This window comes from Cherax quadricarinatus, chromosome 70 (assembly GCF_038502225.1).
Source record: "Cherax quadricarinatus isolate ZL_2023a chromosome 70, ASM3850222v1, whole genome shotgun sequence".
In the NCBI taxonomy this organism is placed as follows: Eukaryota; Metazoa; Arthropoda; class Malacostraca; order Decapoda; family Parastacidae; genus Cherax; species Cherax quadricarinatus.
In genome coordinates, this window is record NC_091361.1 from 20,981,887 (window position 1) to 21,002,425 (window position 20,539).

Below are 20,539 nucleotides of genomic sequence, written 5' to 3' on the forward strand. Positions count from 1 at the left end.
AAAACCTAACAAATACCCTGGCTCTGATAAACTATTTGCAAGGGTGTTACAGGATTGTAAAGAGGACCTTAGCATACCTTTGGCTAATCTTTTTAACATATCACCACAAGCTGGCATAGTGCCTGATAAGTGGAAAATGGCAAATGTAATACCTATTTACAAGGCAGGTGACAAGTCCTTAGCTTCGAACTATGGGCCAATAAGCCTTACCTCCATAGTGGGAAAATTTATGGAATCAATAATTGCCGAAGCAATTCATAGCCATCTTGATAGGGTTAAATTGATTAATGAATCTCAGCACAGTTTTACTTAGGGGCATTCCTGTCTTATGAATTTACTAATTTTTTTCACTAAGGTGTTTGAGGAGGTAGATCATGGTAATGAATATGATATTGTGTATATGGACTTCAGTAAGGCTTTCAATAGTTCCACATTAGAGGCTATTGAGGAAACTTAAGGCGCACAGAATAGGGGGAGAAATATTTTCCTGGGTAGAGGCATGGTTGACAAATAGGCAGCAGAGAGTTTGCATAAACAGGGAGAAATCAGAATGGAGGCACGTCACAAGCGCTGTTCTGCAGGGGTCAGTGTTGGGCTCTTTGTTGTTCACAATTTACATAAACAACGTAGATGAGGGAATAAATAGCGATATAAACAAATTTGCTGATGACACCAAAATAGGTCATTCAATTCATTCTAATGAGGACACTAGAGCACTCCAGGGTGATTTGAATAGACTGACGCAATGGTCAGAGAAGTGGCAGATGCAGTTTAATATAGACAAATGGAAAGTTCTGAATGTTGGACAGGAAAATAACTATGCCACATATAAACTAAATAATGTAGATCTTAATACTACTGATTGCAAAAAGGATTTAGGAGTTCTGGTTAGCAATAATCTAAAACCAAGGCAACAGTGCATTAGTGTTTGCAGTAAAGCTGACAGAATCCTTGGTTTCATATTTAGAAGTATAAATCATAGAAGTCCTCAGTTTGTTCTTCAACTATATATATCCTTAATTAGGCATCATTTAGATTATGCTGTACAGTTCTGGTCACCGTATTACAGAATGGATATTAATGCACTGGAAGATGTACAAAGGAGGATGGCAAAGTTGATCCCATGTATCAGAAATCTTCCCTATGAGGATAGACTGAGGGCTCTGAATCTGCACTCTAGAAAGGCATAGAATTAGGGGGGGATATGCTTGAGATGTATAAATAGAAAACAGGAATAAATAAAGGGATGTACATAAATAGCGTATTAAAAATATCTAGCCAAGACAGGACTCGCAGCAATGGTTTCAAGTTGGAAAACTTTAGATTCTGGAATGATATAGGAAAACACTGGTTTGGTAATAGAGCTGTGGATGAGTGGAACAAACTTCCGAGTACAGTTATAGAGGCTAAAACGTGTAGTTTCAAAAATTGATTAGATAAATACATGAGTGGGTGTGGGTAGGTGTGAGTTGGACCTGACTTGCTTGTGCTACTAGGTCTGATGTCCTCCTTCCTTAACCGTTAAACTGTCCAAACGTTCGCTCGCGTTGGGCTCTGAACGTAGATCTACTTTTTTTTTTACATGCTTTCTTATGGAGAAAATCAAGGTCGGAGAACTACGCACGAAAACGTAGATGTAAGTTTGGACAGTTCAAAGGTTAAGTGGAAGTGACCTGACTAGGTGGGTCATTGGTCTAAGCCAGATGGTGACATGGACTTGCTTCGCATGGGTCAGTAGGCCTGTTGCAGTGTTCCTTCTTTCTTATGTTCTTATGTTTTTAAGTGAGGTGCATACTATAATGGTAGTGAGTTTGTGTCAACCATCTTTGGTAATGTTTTAATGTAACCTTTGTACCATTTATTACATTTCTGGTATATTTTTGAATGTTGATACTGTAGTGTATTGTATATTGAAATAAACAGAATAGAGGAAATCAGTTCAAATATACATTATTTAGGTATGAATACTGGTCGGAGAGCCCGTCGTAAGTCCAAGGTGTCAGTAAACAAGTACATCGCTAAGTGAGGAGAGGCTGTATTGTAACTACACTTTGTATCCTATTAATTTTTTAAAATTCTGTGATATACTTAAATTCTAATATTAAAAGTGTTCCCTAGGATTTTGGTGTCATGAAGATGCTCCAATAATTCACCCGGTGGGATGGTCTCGAGAAGTCGGACATGAGATAGTTGCCAGTCAGTCATATCATGAGAAGTGCATCAGTGGAACCTACGATCCAAATGATGCACCGCCAGAACTCTTTGCCATTGCTCCTATTCCTATATATTTCCGCAACTCTAAGTTGGTCTTCTGTGAAGGAATGAAGCTGGAAGCTATAGACCCTCTCAACTTGTCAGCTATCTGTGTAGCTACGGTCATGAAGGTAAGAATAACAATTCCTGCTGCGTGTAATTACTGTTGTATTCTATACATTTCCCAGGCACAGTGACTTGCTCTCAATCACTTCTATGTATTTCATATCACTGTAATGTATTCTCCACTAAACATTGATTCATTAGCAAGAGTTTTAGCTTGGAGTAGAGGTCCATATCCATTTCTCAGATTATTCCTACAATTGGGGTGCATTGATGTTGGTTAAGACCTTTTGATATATGTAACTTGACGAACCCTCTTCTTTGGGTTATATATGATGACCTTCGATTCCTCAGGCATTGCATAATCACGACTGGTTTACACTTCACATTGGTAATGATAATTAAACCATACCACAGGCGGGGATAGAACCCGCGATCAGAGAGTCTCAAAACTCCAGACCATCACGTTAGCCACTGGACCAGCTAGCCACAATAAGATTCATCCGACTAGGTATATTTCTACACCATAGGAAGGTTAGCATAGGCACCACTGTGACCACAAATGCAAGTGTTGACCACATTTGTGGTCACAGTGGTGCCTATGCTAACCTTCCTATGGTGTAGAAATATACCTAGTTGGATGAATCTTATTGTGGCTAGCTGGTCCAGTGGCTAACGTGACGGTCTGGAGTTTTGAGACTCTCTAATCGCGGGTTCTATCCCTGCCCGTGGTATGGTTTGTTTGCAATCGTGTCATTACGATTTTGTGAGTCATAATGATAATTGTTATGAAGATTATGTATTATATATCTTTTGTTTCACCTGGTAATTAACTTTCACATTATATCAGTAGTAATTATTGAGATATAGTTTGGGTTCAATTCTTTTTTTTAAATTGTTATGAACTATAATTTGTAAAGTATTAGTAACATTCTCTGTGGGGATGTTGAACCAAATTCTTCCACTGTAAAACGTGTGTCATAAGAGGCAACTAAAATGCTGGAAACAAGAGGCTAGTGGCCCCCTTCTCTTGTATACATTACTAAATTTAAAAAGAGAAAAATAAAGTTTTAACCCTCACTGCTAACACCTTGCCTTAGTGTGCTCACAACTAGGTTTAACCCTTAAATTGTACAAAGCTAGATCTATGTTTTCATTGCTAGCACTGAATAATTTGAAAAAAAAAAAAAAAAATTAAACGAAATATTCCATTACTCACTGAACAGAGTGGGGTTCAAATTTGTGGCAAGCAAGTGCTGAAAGCCTTGATTGTGGTTGCAGTGGGACTCGTGCTAACCTTCCTAGTTGCTTAAACTGTCCAAACGTAGATCTGCGTTCACCTGCATGGCGTTCCGAATATTTTGTGAAATAAAAAAATTGTTTTTTGTTTTTAAATTAAAGTGGGCAATTTTCTGTGTGGTATAAGACCAAAAAGAAATCTTAGGACCAGTACTTACTGAGATATAAGACTGCGAAGTTGGCTCTGGATGCTCACCTGATGGCAACATCCACTCGTGCCGCTTGTAGAAGTGTTGCCGATTTACCTTTTTTCTCGTTTTTATTTTATTTTATTTTTTTTCAACAAGTCGGCCATCTCCCACCGAGGTAGGGTGACCCAAAAAAGAAAGAAAATCCCCAAAAAGAAAATACTTTTATCATTCAACACTTTCACCACACTCACACATTATCACTGTTTTTGCAGAGGCGCTCAGAATACAACAGTTTAGAAGCATACACATATAAAGATACACAACATATCCCTCCAAACTGCCAATATCCCAAACCCCTCCTTTAAAGTGCATGCATTGTACTTCCCATTTCCAGGACTCAAGTCCAACTATATGAAAATAACCGGTTTATGTAATTTTAATGTTATGATAATTACAATTTATAATCGTTCTTGTGATTTCATATCCAATCTTCATTCTGACACTAATATTATGTACTGAAATAGTACTCAAATAGTAACAATCACACTGACAGGTGAACATTTTCATCTGCCTTGGTCATTTACTATTGTCTAGAAATATATACAATGTATTTATAGTTCCCAGCAATGTTTTAGACAGGCTGGAGTACGAAATTCCTTGAAGAATGGTGTTATGACAAGCGTCAGATAAAAAGTGTCAGCCAGTGACATTTGATGAATGTGCGCTGCTGCAGGAAACCTTGGCTTTATATGTTCTTATTGTTGAACACAAACGTGTCACTGTATGTATGTCTGTCAATCTATCTGTCTGTCTGTTTAGCTCTGCTTATCTGTCTGTCTAGCTCTGTTTATCTGTCTCTTTGAGTGTAGTAAACCTTTTGGTGTCTATGCAACAGTTAGGTATCTTTATTATGAAACGTTTCGCCTACACAGTAGGCTATGATAGAAGCAGAAGATGTGTACACTCAGTCTGGAGAAGAGCATTGTTCCATAGTATGAAACAATGAAGTGACAGGATGGAGCTTATATAGCGCCAAGAGGTGAGACGTAGGCCACTAGGAGAGGTAAGAACTCAGATGTTGAATCAGTCCTTCTCAAATCGCCGCTGGTGGAAGTTGTCGAAGTTGATTGCAACCAAGATACCCTTGTGTTGCAGTGTCTGACAGATTGAACATTAAAATGGTATAAAATACTTTGTTTTCTTTAGCCTACACAGTAGGCTTCTTCAGTCAAACAGAAAAGTTGATAGAAGCAGAAAATACTTGAAGACGATGTAATCAGTCCATCACCCTTAAAGTTTTGAGGTGGTCAGTCCCTCAGTCTGGAGAAGAGCATTGTTCCATAGTGGAGCTTTTATAGCGCCAAGAGGTGAGACGTAGGCCACTAGGAGAGGTAAGAACTCAGTGTCTCACTGGTGGAAGTTGTCGAAGTTGATTGCAGGTCTGTACCAAGATACCCTTGTGTTGCAGTGTCTGACAGATTGATCAGGTATCTTTATTATGAAACGTTTCGCCTACACAGTAGGCTTCTTCAGTCAAGTACAGGAAAGGTTGATAGAAGCAGAAGATACTTGAAGACGATGTTCACATATGCAACAGTTGGGTATCTTTATTATGAAACGTTTCGCCTACACAGTAGATAGAAGCAGAAGATACTTGAAGACGATGTAATCAGTCCATCACCCTTAAAGTTTTGAGGTGGTCAGTCCCTCAAGTGTATGAAACAATATGGAGATGAAGTGACAGGATGGAGCTTTTATAGCGCCAAGAGGTATTGTTTCATACTATGGAACAATGCTCTTCTCCAGACTGAGGGACTGACCACCTCAAAACTTTAAGGGTGATGGACTGATTACATCGTCTTCAGTATCTTCTGCTTCTATCAACTTTTCTGTACTTGACTGAAGAAGCCTACTGTGTAGGCGAAACAGTCGGTATGACGGCTGGATTTGAGAAGGACCTGACCTTTCAACATCTGAGTTTGATTCATCTCCATATTGAATATGGAACAATGCTCTTCTCCACTGAGGGACTGACTCAAAACTTTAAGGGATATGGACTGATTATGTCTTCAACTTCTGCTTCTATCAACTTTTCTGTACTTGACTGAAGAAGCCTACTGTGTAGGCGAAACGTTTCATAATAAAGATACCTTTTGCACTGTTGTTCACTGTCAGAAAACACAAGGGTGGTACAGACTGCAATCAACTTCGTGTCGGCTGTTTGAGAAGGACTGACCTTTCAGTCTATCTGTGGCCTATCTCACCTCTTGTCTCCATCCTGTCACTGTTTCTGTCTATCTGTCAAAACTAGGGTTGGACTGATTACATCGTATCTGTTCTATCAACTTTTCTGTATATCTACTGTGTAGGCGAAACGTTTCATAATAAAGTACCTAACTGTTGCATATGTGTCCATGTCTGTTCTTGTCTGCTATCTTGGTACAGACTCAGTGAGTGGCTACCTTTCAACATCTGAGTACCTCTCCTAACCTGGCGCTTGCTCCATCCTGTCACTATCTCCATATTGATAAGATAAGATGACCAAAAACTTTAAGGGTGATTGATTTCGTTTGTATCTTCTGCTTCTAAAGTACTTGACTGAATACTGTGTAGGCGATTACAATTTTGATTTGCTGAGTACAAAGATAGCCACTATCATGCCAGGGCATTTTGGGCAGACTTATCCTAATACATAGTAACTAATTAAAAACTAGAGAAGATAATAAGTACATAATAACTATACTTAAAGCTAGACAAGAAGTAGTGGTTAACTGTTTTACAATCTTTTTTTTTTTTTTCCCAACAAACTGGCCATATCCCACCAAGGCAGGGTGGCCCAAAAAGAAAAATGAAAGTTTCTCTTTCTAAATTAAGTAATTTATACAGGAGAAAGGGTTACTAGCCCCTTGCTCCCGGCATTTTAGTCCCTTCTTACAACACGCATGGCTTACGTAGGAAGAATTCTGTTCCACTTTCCCATGAAGGTAAGAGGAAATAAACAAGAACAAGAACTAGAAAGAAAATAGAAGAAAACCCAGAGGGGCGTGTATATATACGCTTGTACATGTATGTGTAGTGTGACCTAAGTGTAAGTAGAAGTAGCAAGACGTACCTGAAATCTTGCATGTGTATGAGACAGAAAAAAAATCCTACCATCGTGTAAAACAATTACAGGCTTCTGTTTTACACTCACTTGGCAGGACGGTAGTACCTCCCTGGGCAGTTGCTCTCTACCAACCTACTTCCTAGGGTTTTACAGTCTTTCTTTCAACACATCGGCTGTATCCCACTGGGGCGGGGTGGTCCAAAAGGAAAAACGAAACTTTCTCCTTTTACATTTAGTAATATATACAGGAGAAGGGGTTACTAGCCCCTTGCTCCTGGCATTTTAGTCGCCTCTTACAACACGCATGGCTTATGGAGGAAGAATTCTGTTCCACTTCCCCATGGAGATAAGAGGAAATAAACAGACACAAAGACTAGAAAGAAAATAGAAGAAAACCCAGAGGGGTGTTTATATATATGCTTGTACATGTATGTGAAGTGTGACCTGAGTGTAAGTAGAAGTAGTAAGATGTGCCTGAAATCTTGCATGTGTTTTTTTTTTTTTTTTCTTTCAACAAGTCGGTCGTCTTCCACTGAGGCAGGGTGACCCACAAAAGAAAGAAAATCCCCAAAAAGAAAATACTTTCATCACCATTCAACACTTCCACCACACTCACACATTATCACTGTTTTTGCAGAGGTGCTCAGAATACAACAGTTTAGAAGCATACACATATAAAGATACACAACATATCCCTCCAAACTGCCAATATCTTGCATGTGTATGAGACAGAAAAAAAAAAGACACCAGCAATCCTACCATCGTGTAAAACAATTACAGGGGTAAATGTAAATGGGGAGCCTTTAATTGAGCTATGTGTAGAAAGAGATTTGGTAATAAGTAATACATATTTTATGAAAAAGAGGATAAATAAATATACTAGGTATGATGTAGCACGTAATGAAAGTAGTTTGTTAGATTATGTATTGGTGGATAAAAGGTTGATGGGTAGGCTCCAGGATGTACATGTTTATAGAGGGGCAACTGATATCAGATCATTATTTAGTTGTAGCTACAGTTAGAGTAAGAGGTAGATGGGAAAAGAGGAAGGTGGCAACAACAAGTAAGAGGGAGGTGAAAGTGTATAAACTAAGGGAGGAGGAAGTTCGGGTGAGATATAAGCGACTATTAGCAGAAAGGTGGGCTAGTGCAAAGATGAGTAGTGGGGGGGGGTTGAAGAGGTTTGGAATAGTTTTAAAAATGCAGTATTAGAATGTGGGGCAGAAGTTTGTGGTTATAGGAGGGTGGGGGCAGGAGGAAAGAGGAGTGATTGGTGGAATGATGAAGTAAAGGGTGTGATAAAAGAGAAAAAGGTAGCTTATGAGAGGTTTTTACAAAGCAGAAGTGTTATAAGAAGAGCAGAGTATATGGAAAGTAAAAGGAAGGTGAAGAGAGTTGTGAGAGAGTGCAAAAGGAGAGCAGATGATAGAGTGGGAGAGGCACTGTCACGAAATTTTAATGAAAAATAAGAAAAAATTTTGAAGTGAGTTAAACAAGTTAAGAAAGCCTAGGGAAAGTATGGATTTGTCAGTTAAAAACAGAGTAGGGGAGTTAGTAGATGGGGAGAGGGAGGTATTAGGTAGATGGCGAGAATATTTTGAGGAACTTTTAAATGTTGAGGAAGAAAGAGAGGTGGTAATTTCATGCACTGGTCAGGGAGGTATGCCATCTTTTAGGAGTGAAGAAGAGCAGAATGTAAGTGTAGGGGAGGTACGTGAGGCATTACGTAGAATGAAAGGGGGTAAAGCAGCTGGAACTGATGGGATCATGACAGAAATGTTAAAAGCAGGGGGGGATATAGTGTTGGAGTGGTTGATATTTTTGTTTAATAAATGTATGAAAGAGGGGAAGGTACCTAGGGACTGGCAGAGAGCATGTATAGTCCCTTTATATAAAGGGAAAGGGGACAAAAGAGATTGTAAAAATTATAGAGGATTAAGTTTACTGAGTATACCAGGAAAAGTGTACGGTAGGGTTATAATTGAAAGAATTAGAGGTAAGACAGAATGTAGGATTGCGGATGACCAAGGAGGTTTCAGAGTGGGTAGGGGATGTGTAGATCAAGTGTTTACATTGAAGCATATATGTGAACAGTATTTAGATAAAGGTAGGAAAGTTTTTATTGCATTTATGGATTTAGAAAAGGCATATGATAGAATGGATAGAGGAGGAATGTGGCAGATGTTGCAAGTATATAGAATAGGTGGCAAGTTATTAAATGCTGTAAAGAATTTTTATGAGGATAGTGAGGCTCAGGTTAGGGTGTGTAGAAGAGAGGGAGACTACTTCCCGGTAAAAGTAGGTCTTAGACAGGGATGTGTAATGTCACCATGGTTGTTTAATATATTTATAGATGGGGTTGTAAAGGAAGTAAATGCTAGGGTGTTCGGGAGAGGTGTGAGATTAAATTTTGGGGAATCAGATTTAAAATGGGAATTGACACAGTTACTTTTTGCTGATGATACTGTGCTTATGGGAGATTCTAAAGAAAAATTGCAAAGGTTAGTGGATGAGTTTGGGAATGTGTGTAAAGGTAGAAAGTTGAAAGTGAACATAGAAAAGAGTAAGGTGATGAGGGTATCAAATGATTTAGATAAAGAAAAATTGGATATCAAATTGGGGAGGAGGAGTATGGAATAAGTGAATGTTTTCAGATACTTGGGAGTTGACGTGTTGGCAGATGGATTTATGAAGGTTGAGGTTAATCATAGAATTGATGAGGGAAAAAAGGTGAGTGGTGCGTTGAGGTATATGTGGAGTCAAAAAACGTTATCTATGGAGGCAAAGAAGGGAGTGTATGAAAGTATAGTAGTACCAACACTCTTATATGGGTGTGAAGCTTGGGTGGTAAATGCAGCAGCGAGGAGACGGTTGGAGGCAGTGGAGATGTCCTGTTTAAGGGCAATGTGTGGTGTAAATATTATGCAGAAAATTTGGAGTGTGGAAATTAGGAAAAGGTGTGGAGTTAATGAAAGTATTAGTCAGAGGGCAGAAGAGGGGTTGTTGAGGTGGTTTGGTCATTTAGAGAGAATGGATCAAAGTAGAATGACATGGAAAGCATATAAATCTATAGGGGAAGGAAGGCAGGGTATGGGTCGTCCTCAAAAGGGTTGGAGAGGGGGGGTAAAGGAGGTTTTGTGGGCGAGGGGCTTGGACTTCCAGCAAGCTTGCGTGAGCGTGTTAGATAAGAGTGAATGGAGATGAATGGTACTTGGGACCTGACGATCTGTTGGAGTGTGAGCAGGGTAATATTTAGTGAAGGGATTCAGGGAAACCGGTTATTTTCATATAGTCGGACTTGAGTCCTGGAAATGGGAAGTACAATGCCTGCACTTTAAAAGAGGGGTTTGGGATATTGGCAGTTTGGAGGGATATGTTGTGTATCTTTATACATATATGCTTCTAAACTTTTGTGTTCTGAGCACCTCTGCAAATACAGTGATAATGTGTGAGTGTGGTGAAAGTGTTGAATGATGATAAAAGTATTTTCTTTTTGGGGATTTTCTTTCATTTCTGGGTCATCCTGCCTCGGTGGGAGACGACCAACTTGTTAAAAAAAAAAAAAGATGATTTTTTAGCAAAGTCCTAAATTTATAAGTTGTCAGGGGATCCTTGACCTGTTCTGATAGTGAGTTCCAGATCTTCGGCCCTTTTATGTGCATAGAGTTCTTGCATAGTTAGAGATTGAGTCGAGGGATGTTGAAAAGTGCTTTATGCCTTGTATTGTGACTGTGCATTCTGTTGTAACTGTCAAGGAGTAGGCACAATAATATGAGTGTATGTCTTGTATATTTAGGAAGTTGAGTCTTTTGAAAAGTGGTGGGTGTGCTGTCTAGCACAGCAGCTGGTTATCACCCACACAATAGCTTTTTGTTGGGCTATTAAGGGTCTAAGGTGGTTGGATGTGGTTGAGCCCCAGGCACAAATACCATATATGAGGTAAGGATATATTAGAGAGTGGTACAGGGTAAGGAGTGTTGTTTGTGGTACATAGTATTGTATCTTGGAAAGGATTCCTACTAATTTGGAAATTTTCTTGGCTGTGTGATGGGTGTGGAACTGAAATTTTAGATTACAGTCAAAGAGAAGACCTAGAAATTTGCTCTTCGTGTGTCTTGATATAGGGGAACCATTTATCAATATATTAAGTTGGATATCTAAGGCTCTTTTTGCCAGACAGTGTGAAGTATGTTTTGTCTATGTTGAGAGTGAGTTTGTTGGTCATCATCCAAGTATACAGTGGTAACTCAGGATACGAACAACTCAAAACTCGAACAATTATGTAAGTTTATTTATGTAAGTGTCTGAAATGGATTAATCTGATTTACATTTTTCCTTACGGGAACAAATTTGTTCGGTGTCGGCACTCGAGCATCCTTCTGGAATGAATTATGTTTGTATCGTGAGGTACCAATGTATATCTTTAGCAGTTCATTGTTTACAGTGTTTCTAAGTACAGCTTGGTCAGAATGAGAGTAGACATAAGTTGTGTCATCTGTGAACAGAACTGGTTTAAGGAGTTGGGATGCATTGGCGAGATCATTGATGTAGATGAGAAAGAGGAGTGGGTCTAGGACACTACCCTGGGGTACTCCTACAGCTACAGGTTGGATAGTGGAGTTAACTCCATTTGCATATACATACAAGTGTCTGTCGGTAAGATAGGATTTTAGGTAGTCAAGAGAATGTCCTCTGATGCCACAATGATTCAGTTTTAGGTGCAAGAGATTGTGGTCGACTGTATCAAATGCTTTTCGTAGGTCGATGAAGGGCCCCAGAGGATATTCATTTTTATCAAGAGCTGTGTATATTATTTCAAGCATTTGTATAATAGCGTCATTCATACTATTTTTTGGTCTAAACCCAAACTGGCATGGGTTAAGTATTTTGTTGGATGTAAGGTACAAGTAAAGTCACTTGTGTATTATTTTTTCAAGTACAGTGGACCCCCGTGTTTCATGATTAATCTGTTCCAGAGACCCTGCCGAAAGTTGAAATTCACGAAACTCGAAATCATTTTCCCCATAAGAAATAATGGAAATAAAATTAATCTGTTCCAGACACCCAAAATTATTAAAATAAAATATTTTTTTCAAATTAAATAAAGATTTATATACTGAAATCAATGAAATCAAGTACATGCATATAAAAAATAATAATAACATTACACTTACCTTTACTGAAGACTTCTGGGTGGATGGAAGACGGGAGGAGGGGATAGGAGGAAGGTGTACACTATTGTTTGGAAGGAGAATCTCCTTCCATTAGGACTTTAGGTAGCAAGTCCTTATCTGGGGTTACTTCCCTTCTTTTAATGCCACTGGGAACAACTTGAGAATCACTGGAACCCTGTCGCACAAAATAGCTGTCCAGAGAGGTCTTTTTCTGGCGTTTCTTTAAGATTTTCCTGAAGTGGGACACAACACTGTCATTGTACATGTTGCAGATACGGCTTGTTTCATCTTGGTCAGGGTGATACTTTTCAAAAAAACTTTGCAACTCATTCCACTTGGCACAAATCTCCTTAATCTTTGAAGAAGGCACCTCATCCACTCCCTCTTCCTCCTCCTCTGAAGCAAGTTTCTCGGCTGTGGTCTGATGCTGTTCCAGTTGAAGCTCTTGCAGTTTGTCAGTGGTTAGCTCTTCCCTGTGGTACTCCACCAACTCTTCCACATCCCCGTCACTCACCTCCAACCCCATGGAATTGCCCAATGCCACAACACCTTCCTCAACAGGCAGAGGGTCGGCAGGGACAGGGTCTGCCTCAAACCCTTCAAAATCCCTCTGGATCGTGTTCCTCACTTTATTTACCAAAGGGCTTGCACTAGCTTTCCTTGGGTCCATGGTGACTTACTTAGCAGTTGCAAGCACAAAAAACAATGGATTATTATGAAATGTATTGTATGAACCCGCGGGGTGATGGTCACGTGTTGGTAAACAATGGCGCACTTAGCGTGAATGGCGTGGGAGACTGGCTTGGTGTGCACGGTGACGGGTGGACGGGTACCGGACGGTCGCTGAAACACGAGTCTAATCACGAAACTCGAGGCCAAATTTTGCCAAAAAAAACTCGCCGAAGGTCGAATTTCACGAAAGTCGAGGCTGCCAAAACTCGAGGGTCCACTGTATCTTAGAAAGTAAGGGCAAATTTGATGTGGGTCTATAGTTGTTCAATTCAATTGGATCACCTCCTTTGTGGATTTGGGTAACCCTTGCTGTCTTGAGTATAGATGGGAAGGTTGAGATGCTACAGATTTGTTAAACATTGTTGCAATATTGGGTGACAGCGCATGTGCAGCTTTTCTATATATGGATGGTGGCAAGTTATCTACATCACCTGCTTTCTTTTTTAATGATTTAATGACGAGTGAGACTTCAGAGGAATTAGTTGGAGCTAGAAATAGTGTATTTGGGTAGTTGCCAGTGAGGTACTCATTCGGCTGGGTGTTTGAGTTGGGAATTTTACTTGCTAGCTTTGATCCTACAGTAGAGAAGAAGACATAAAATTTGTCGGGTGTGTCTATAGGCTGTATGCGAGGTTAATCTGGTTTAGTGAAGTTTCTCTCTCTATTTCCAGATGGTTTCCTATAGCCCAAAATTTTGGAGACGGTTTTCAGGTACTTTTCATATCTCCTTTTATTTAAATAAATCTATTTTCATAATACATTTGCTTCGATTTTCTTATTAGTTTTGTGAGTATTGGTATGTGTTGTTTAGTTAATTATTTAGTAATTAGGCCTAATCTGAACTGTTTTTCAAGTTGGTGTTTTTTATTAATAGATTTGAGGATACTTGTTGTTATCCATGGACTGTTTAGTCTCTTTTCTGTGATCTGTTTCGTTTTGATTGGACATTCCTTGTTCTAGAGGTTTAGGGTTTTATATAAAAAATTTTGACATCTTTATTGATATTATTACTGTCATCTAGCTTTCTCTGCCAATCAGTGGCACCTAGTGCTAGTACACTGCTATTATTTGCGCCATACAGTAAACCCTCGGCTAACAAACGCATCGCATAACGTTAAATACGCCCAACGAAGCGTTTGATTGTAAAAATTTTCGCCTGGCTAACGATCAAAAACTCGCCCAGCGTGATTCGTCCAGTATGCATCCACGTGTGGCCTGAGTGCACCTCAGCTGCCCCGTGTGTGTCAATGTTTACAAGCCAGCCAGTGCTGTCACATCTACGCATATATTCGTTGCATTTCATATTATCACAGTGTTTTTAGTGCTTGTAACTGCAAAATAAGTCACCATGGCCTCCAAGAAAGCTTCTGGTGCCAACCCTGTGGTAAAAAGGGTGAGAATTAGTATGGAAATGAAGAAAGAGATAATTGCAAAGTACGAAAGTGGAGTGCGTGTCTTGGAGCTGGCCAGTTTGTATACCGAACCCCAGTCAACCATTGCTACTATCTTGGCCAACAAAACGGCAATCAAGGAAGCTGTTCTTGCAAAAGGTGCAAGGCTGTTTTCGAAACAGATATCGCAAGTACTCAAAGATGTTGAGAGACTGTTATTGGTGTGAATAAATGAAAAAGATAGCAGGAGATGGCATCTCTCAAGCAATCATATGTGAAAAGGCTAGGAAGTTGTATGATGATTTAATTAAAAAAAATGCCCGCAATTGGTGGTGATGTGAGTGAATTTATGACCAGCAAAGGTTGGTTTGAGAGATTTAAAAATCGTAGTGGCATACATAGTGTGATAAGGCATGGTGAGGCTGCCAGTTCGGACCAAAAAGCGGCTGAAAAATATGTGCAGGAATTCAAGGAGTACATAGACAGTGAAGGACTGAAACCTGAACAAGTGTTTAATTGTGACAAAACAGGCCTGTTTTGGAAGAAAATGCCAAACAGGACGTACATTACTCAGGAGGAAAAGGCACTCCCAGGACATAAGCCTATGAAAATTACAGGCTTACTCTTTTGTTGTGTGGTAATGCTAGTGGTGATTGCAAAGTGAAACCTTTATTGGTGTATCACTCTGAAACTCCCAGAGTGTTCAGGAAAAACAACGTCGTCAAGGCTAATTTGTGTGTGCTGTGGAGGGCAAACAGTATAAGGCATGGGTCACTAGGGACTTTTTCTGTGACTTGTTTCACCATGTGCTTTCCCCCACTGTGAAAAATTACCTCCTGGAAAATAAATTGGACCTTAAGTACCTCCTGGTATTAGACAATGCTCCTGGTCATCCTTCAGACTTGGCAGAGTGAATTTCTGGAGACATGAGCTATGTCAAAGTGAAGTTTTTTCCTCCTAATACCACTCCTCTCCTGCAGCCCATGAACCAGCAGGTCATTTCAAACTTCAAAAAACTCTACACGAAAGCTATGTTTCAAAAGTGCTTTGAAGTGACCTCAGACACTCGATTGACCCTAGGAGAGTTTTGGAAAGATCACTTTAGTATCCTGAGTTGTGTAAACCTTATAGGTAAGACTTGGGAGGGAGTGACTTAGAGTACCTTGAACTCTACTTGGAGGAAATTGTGGCCAGAATGTGTAGAAGAGAGGGATTTTGAAGGGTTTGGGGCTAACCCTGAGAAGCCTATGCCAGTTGTGGAATCTATTGTGGCATTGGGGAAGTCCTTGGGGTTGGAGGTTAGTGGGGAGGATGTGGAAGAGTTGGTGGAGGAGGACAGTGAAGACCTGACCACTGATGAGCTGCAAGAGCATCTTAAACAGCAAGAGGCCACAACTGAGGAAATTGCTTCAGAGGAGGGGAGAGAGAAATTGAAGAAGTTGCCTACTTCAAAGATTAAGGAAATGTGTGCAAAGTGGGTTGAACTGCAAACCTTTATGGATGAAAATCACCCTCACACAGCTATTGCAAGCCGTGCTGGTGATTATTACAGTGACAATGTTGTGGCCCATTTTAGGCAAATCTTAAAGGAACGCGAGGTACAGAGCTCTATGGACAGATTTGTTGCGTGACAGAGGTCCAGGTGGTCCAAGTGGTATTAAAAGAAGGGAAGTAACCCCGGTAAGGGACTTGCTACCTAAAGTTTTTATGGAAGGGGATTCCTCTTCCAAACAATAACAACTTCCACCATCTCCCCTCCTCCCATCCCATCAATCATCACCAGATCTTCAATAAAGGTAAGTGTCATGTATTCTTTATTTAGTACAGTAATAATTGTGCATGTTGTCTTCTTTTTGTTTGTAGGAAAATGTATATTTCATGTAGTAAATTTTTTCATACTTTGGGGTGTCAGGAACAGATTAATTTGATTTCCATTATTTCTTATGGGGAAAATTAATTCAGCTAACACTAATTTTGTCTAACGATGAGCTCTCAGGAACTGATTAATATCGTTAGCCGACTTGTTAAAAAAAAAAAATCTACAAACACTGTACAGTGGTACCTCGGGATATGAACTTATTTCGCTCTAGAAGGCTGTTCAAGTGCTGATACTGAACAAATTTGTTCCCATAAGGAATAATGTAAATTAGATTAATCCGTTTCAGATCCCCGAAAATACACTTACAAAAGCACTTACATAAATACACTTGCATAAATGTTCACGTTTTGAGCTGTTCATATCCCAAGGTACCACTGTATAGCACTTGGCCTGGAATTTTTGGGTTATCCTAGGTAATTTACATTATGTATAATAGCTGTACGTACTTACAAGTACATGTGAGAGACAGATAGACAGAGAAATAGACATATAGAGACAGCCAAAGCCAGCCAGTCAGCCAGCCGAATACGTAAGAACATAAGAAAGAAGGAACACTGCGGCAGGCCCACTGGCCCATGCAAGGCAGGTCTATGTCACCCCCCATGGCTTAGACCAATGACCCACCTAGTCAGGTCACATTCACTGAAGGAAGGAGCACGATATCTGACCTAGTAGCACAAGCTAGTCTGGTTCAACTCACACCCACTTATGTAATTATCTAACTTGCTTTTACTTTCCTCTTAAAATATGAGTGTTAACCCTTTCAGGGTCAGCAGGCCCTCTCTTAAACTTGTTCTCAGTGTCGGAAATTTTTCGAAAAAAAATTTTTTTTTTTCTTATGAAATTATAGAATCTTTTCCTGATCATAATGAAATCAAAAGTATGAAATTTGATGGAAAACTTTTGGAATTATGCTCTCGCGAAGTTAGCGGTCTCGATGATGTTTCCGCATCAGCGATTTTGCCCACTTTGAGCCCTTTTCTTGGCCAATTCCAATGTACCAGTCGACAGAAATGATAACTATTTCACTAGAACTTCATTTTGTCTATCAAATAAGTACAAGAAACCACCCATTTACCAATTTCAACTATCCAATAAAGTGGTCAGAAATTGGCAATTTTGCCAATTTCACACAAATTTCAAAAGATGCCAATTTCCAAATAGGGTCCAGAATAAACAAGACAGACATTCCTGGCACTAAAGTAACATTTTTTTCTGTTCATTAGTCACATCCCCAGGCCTCTCTTACATTTCTTTTGCTTTTCACTTTGAATTTTTATTCTTACAAAAAAATAGGAGATTTACTGTTATGCAGACTACTGCATTAGTGTAGAAATGGTATAAATAATATCAGCGCACTTGTGAAAGAATATTAGACTCACCAGTTGATGCGTGGCATGATTTGTTTCCTTTTGAACTTTGGCAAAAAGTGAACATTTCTGCTACTTTGTGCTCAATTTCAAGGTACTTTTCATTGTGAAACCAATCAAAATCATGTCAATTTCTGTAATATGTCTTCCATTTTATAAAATGAGACTAGGAAAACTAGAATACAACCATAAATACTATACGAAAATACACTGCAAAGTTGCTGTTTTAAACCAAAAATACAGTCAACGTTTTTTTTTTCTCATTACGCACTGTTTGCTTCAGGATTTTTTTTATACTCTGCACACTTACCACACAAGACCCATTCTTTCATATGTAGGCCTACCAGCTTTCTCTTGCTAGATTTGAAGGCGCTAGAATTTAGGCATACTAGTACGTCAGTATCCCTGGTGTGTAAGCTGTACTAGTACGTACGTTGGAAACCTTGAAAGGGTTAAAGAGTGTAAAATGGAACTTTGTGTACCATTGACTATGATTTTTAACATTCCTCTTCAAACAGGTGTAGTGTCTGATGTGTGGAAGATGGCTAATGTAATTCCTATTTTTAACCCTTAAACTGTCCAAACGTAGATCTACGTTTGCACATGTAGTGCTCCAAACGTAGATCAGCGTTTTATTTTTCATTTCTTCAAATTTGGCTCAATAGGCTTGAGTCGCCTAGACATAAAAGAATGGGTCTGTGCACTCATTGTGTGCACTATTAAAAAAATCTGGGAGCACTTAGTACCTTGTTGGAGCACCAGTTCAATTGAGTGCCAGCTAGAGCCAATAACATGGCAAACACCAGGGATTCACTGATGCCATGTCGCATTAGCACTCCCATTTTAAGAGGAAAGTATAAACAGGTTAGATAAATACATGAGTGAGTGTGAGTTGGACCTGACTAGCTTGTGCTACTAGGTCTGATGTCATGCTCCTTCTTTCATTGGATGTGACCTGACTAGGTGGGTCATGGGTCTTAGCCGGGGGGGGTGACATGTACCTGTCTTGCATGGGCCAGTAGACCTGCTGCAGTGTTCCTTTTTTCTTTTGTTCTTATGTATTTGGCAGGCTGGCTGGCTGGCTGTCTTGTTTGGCTGTCTCTGACTGTTTCTCTCTCTATATCTCTATCTGTCTATATCTTTGCCTATCTATATCTCTATCTATATGTCTATATATATCTCTGTATATCTATATCTCTGTCTCACATGCACACATAAGTACAGTTATTATGCATTGTGTAAATTATCTAGGATAACCCAAAAATTCCTGGCAAAGATACAGAGATAGATAGACAGACAGACAGAAACATGTTTGTGTGTATCAGTGAAAATAAATAAAGCCAGGGTTCCCCGAGCACCCATTTATCAAACGTCACCAAGCTGATAACAGATGCCATAACATGATTCTTCAAGGAGTGCGATGTGCATATACTCCAGGCAGACAGAAAAACAGATAAGCAGAGACAGACAGACAGATAAACAGGCAGGCAGATAGACAGACAGGTAGACAGACAGGCAGATAGACAGATACTGCTAGACCAACAGACAGATACAGATAAATGGACAGAGAGACAAGACATGTTTGTGTGTAACAGTGATAAATAGAGCGAGGGTTAATTGGAGCAGTGGGCATTTATCAGATGTCACTAGACTGTCAACAGTATAGGGATGCCTTTCATAACACCATGCTTCAAGGTATATACCAGGGTATCTAAAACATTGCTAGGACCTATAAATACTTTGTATATACAGTGGACCCCAGGTTAACGATATTTTTTCATTCCAGAAGTATGTTCAGGTGCCAGTACTGACCGAATTTGTTCCCATAAGGAATATTGTGAAGTAGGTTAGTCCATTTCAGACCCCCAAACATACACGTACAAACGCACTTACATAAATACACTTACATAATTGGTCGCATTGGGAGGTGATCGTTAAGCGGGGGTCCACTGTATTTCTAAACAATAGTAAATAACAGAGGCAGGTGTAAATGTTCACCTGTCAATGTGATTGTGACTGTTTGAGCACTATTTCAGTATCTAATATTAGTGTCAGAACAAAGATTGGCTATGGAATTGCAAGAACTATTATGAATTGTAATTATCAGAAAATAAAAAATATGTAAATTAAAATAAAAATGAGAAATAAAAGGTGTATTGGCAACACTTCTGCAAGCGGCTGGAGTCGATGTTGCCGACAGGTGAGCATCCAGAGCCAACTTCACGGTCTTATATCTCAGTAAGTACTGACCCTAATTTTTTTTTTTAATCCTATAACATGTAGAAAAATGTGCTCTACATTTGAAAAGAATTTTTTTTTTTTTTTCAAAATATTTGGAGTGCCACGCGAGCGAACGTAGATCTATGTTTGGACAGTTTGAGGGTTAAAGCAGGGGACACGTCGTTACCATCAAATTACCGCCCAATAAGTCTGACCTCAATTGTAGGCAAATTACTAAGTGTCAATTATAGCTGATATTATAAGAAGCCATCTGGATAAGCATAGCTTGATTAATGATTCTCAGCATTGATTCACGAGGGGCCGTTCCTGCCTAACTAATTTATTAACCTTCTTCAGTAAAGCTTTTGAGGCCGTTGATCATGATAAAGAATTCAATATTGTTTATTTAGATTTTAGTAAGGCCTTTAATAGAGTACCGCAGTAGAGACTGTTAATTAAAGAAAGTGGCAGCTCATGGCACTGGGGGAAAGGTGCTTTCATGGATCGAGTCATGGCTCACCAATGGGAAGCAGAGAGTATGCTTAAGTGGGGGTTAAATCCGAGTGGGAATCTGTAACAAGTGGCATTCCACAGGGATCAGTCTTGGGGCCATTGTTGTTTATAATATATATCAATGACCTTGATGACGAAATTACTAGTGATATGAGCAGATTCGCTGATGACACAAAGATAGGTAGGATAGTTGATTCAAACATAGATGTCATGGAACTTCAGGAGGATTTAAACAAGCTCAGTTCCTGGTTAGAAAAGTGGCAGATGCAGTTTAGTGTATGTATTTGTCCAGCCAGCAGTTGAAACCAGTTGCCCTGGACAACCATTCATTTCCAACTCCTCTCCTTGGCAAAATACCACATATGACAGGGTTCCCACCCTTCTTCCCAATTATGTCTATTGCTGACC

General features: G+C 39.5%; 1 protein-coding gene across 4 annotated transcripts in view; it reads left to right on the forward strand.

Moving 5' to 3' along the window:
• The window catches only part of LOC128703005 (MBT domain-containing protein 1), a 275,010-nt gene that overhangs the window by 147,385 nt on the left and 107,086 nt on the right, over window positions 1-20,539 (forward strand). For all 4 annotated transcript variants that reach the window (XM_070099937.1, XM_070099938.1, XM_070099940.1 and 1 more), the window contains one exon: window positions 2,119-2,384. In XM_070099937.1, the coding sequence (XP_069956038.1) occupies window positions 2,119-2,384 (266 nt within the window). The remainder of the gene's footprint in view (window positions 1-2,118; window positions 2,385-20,539) is intronic.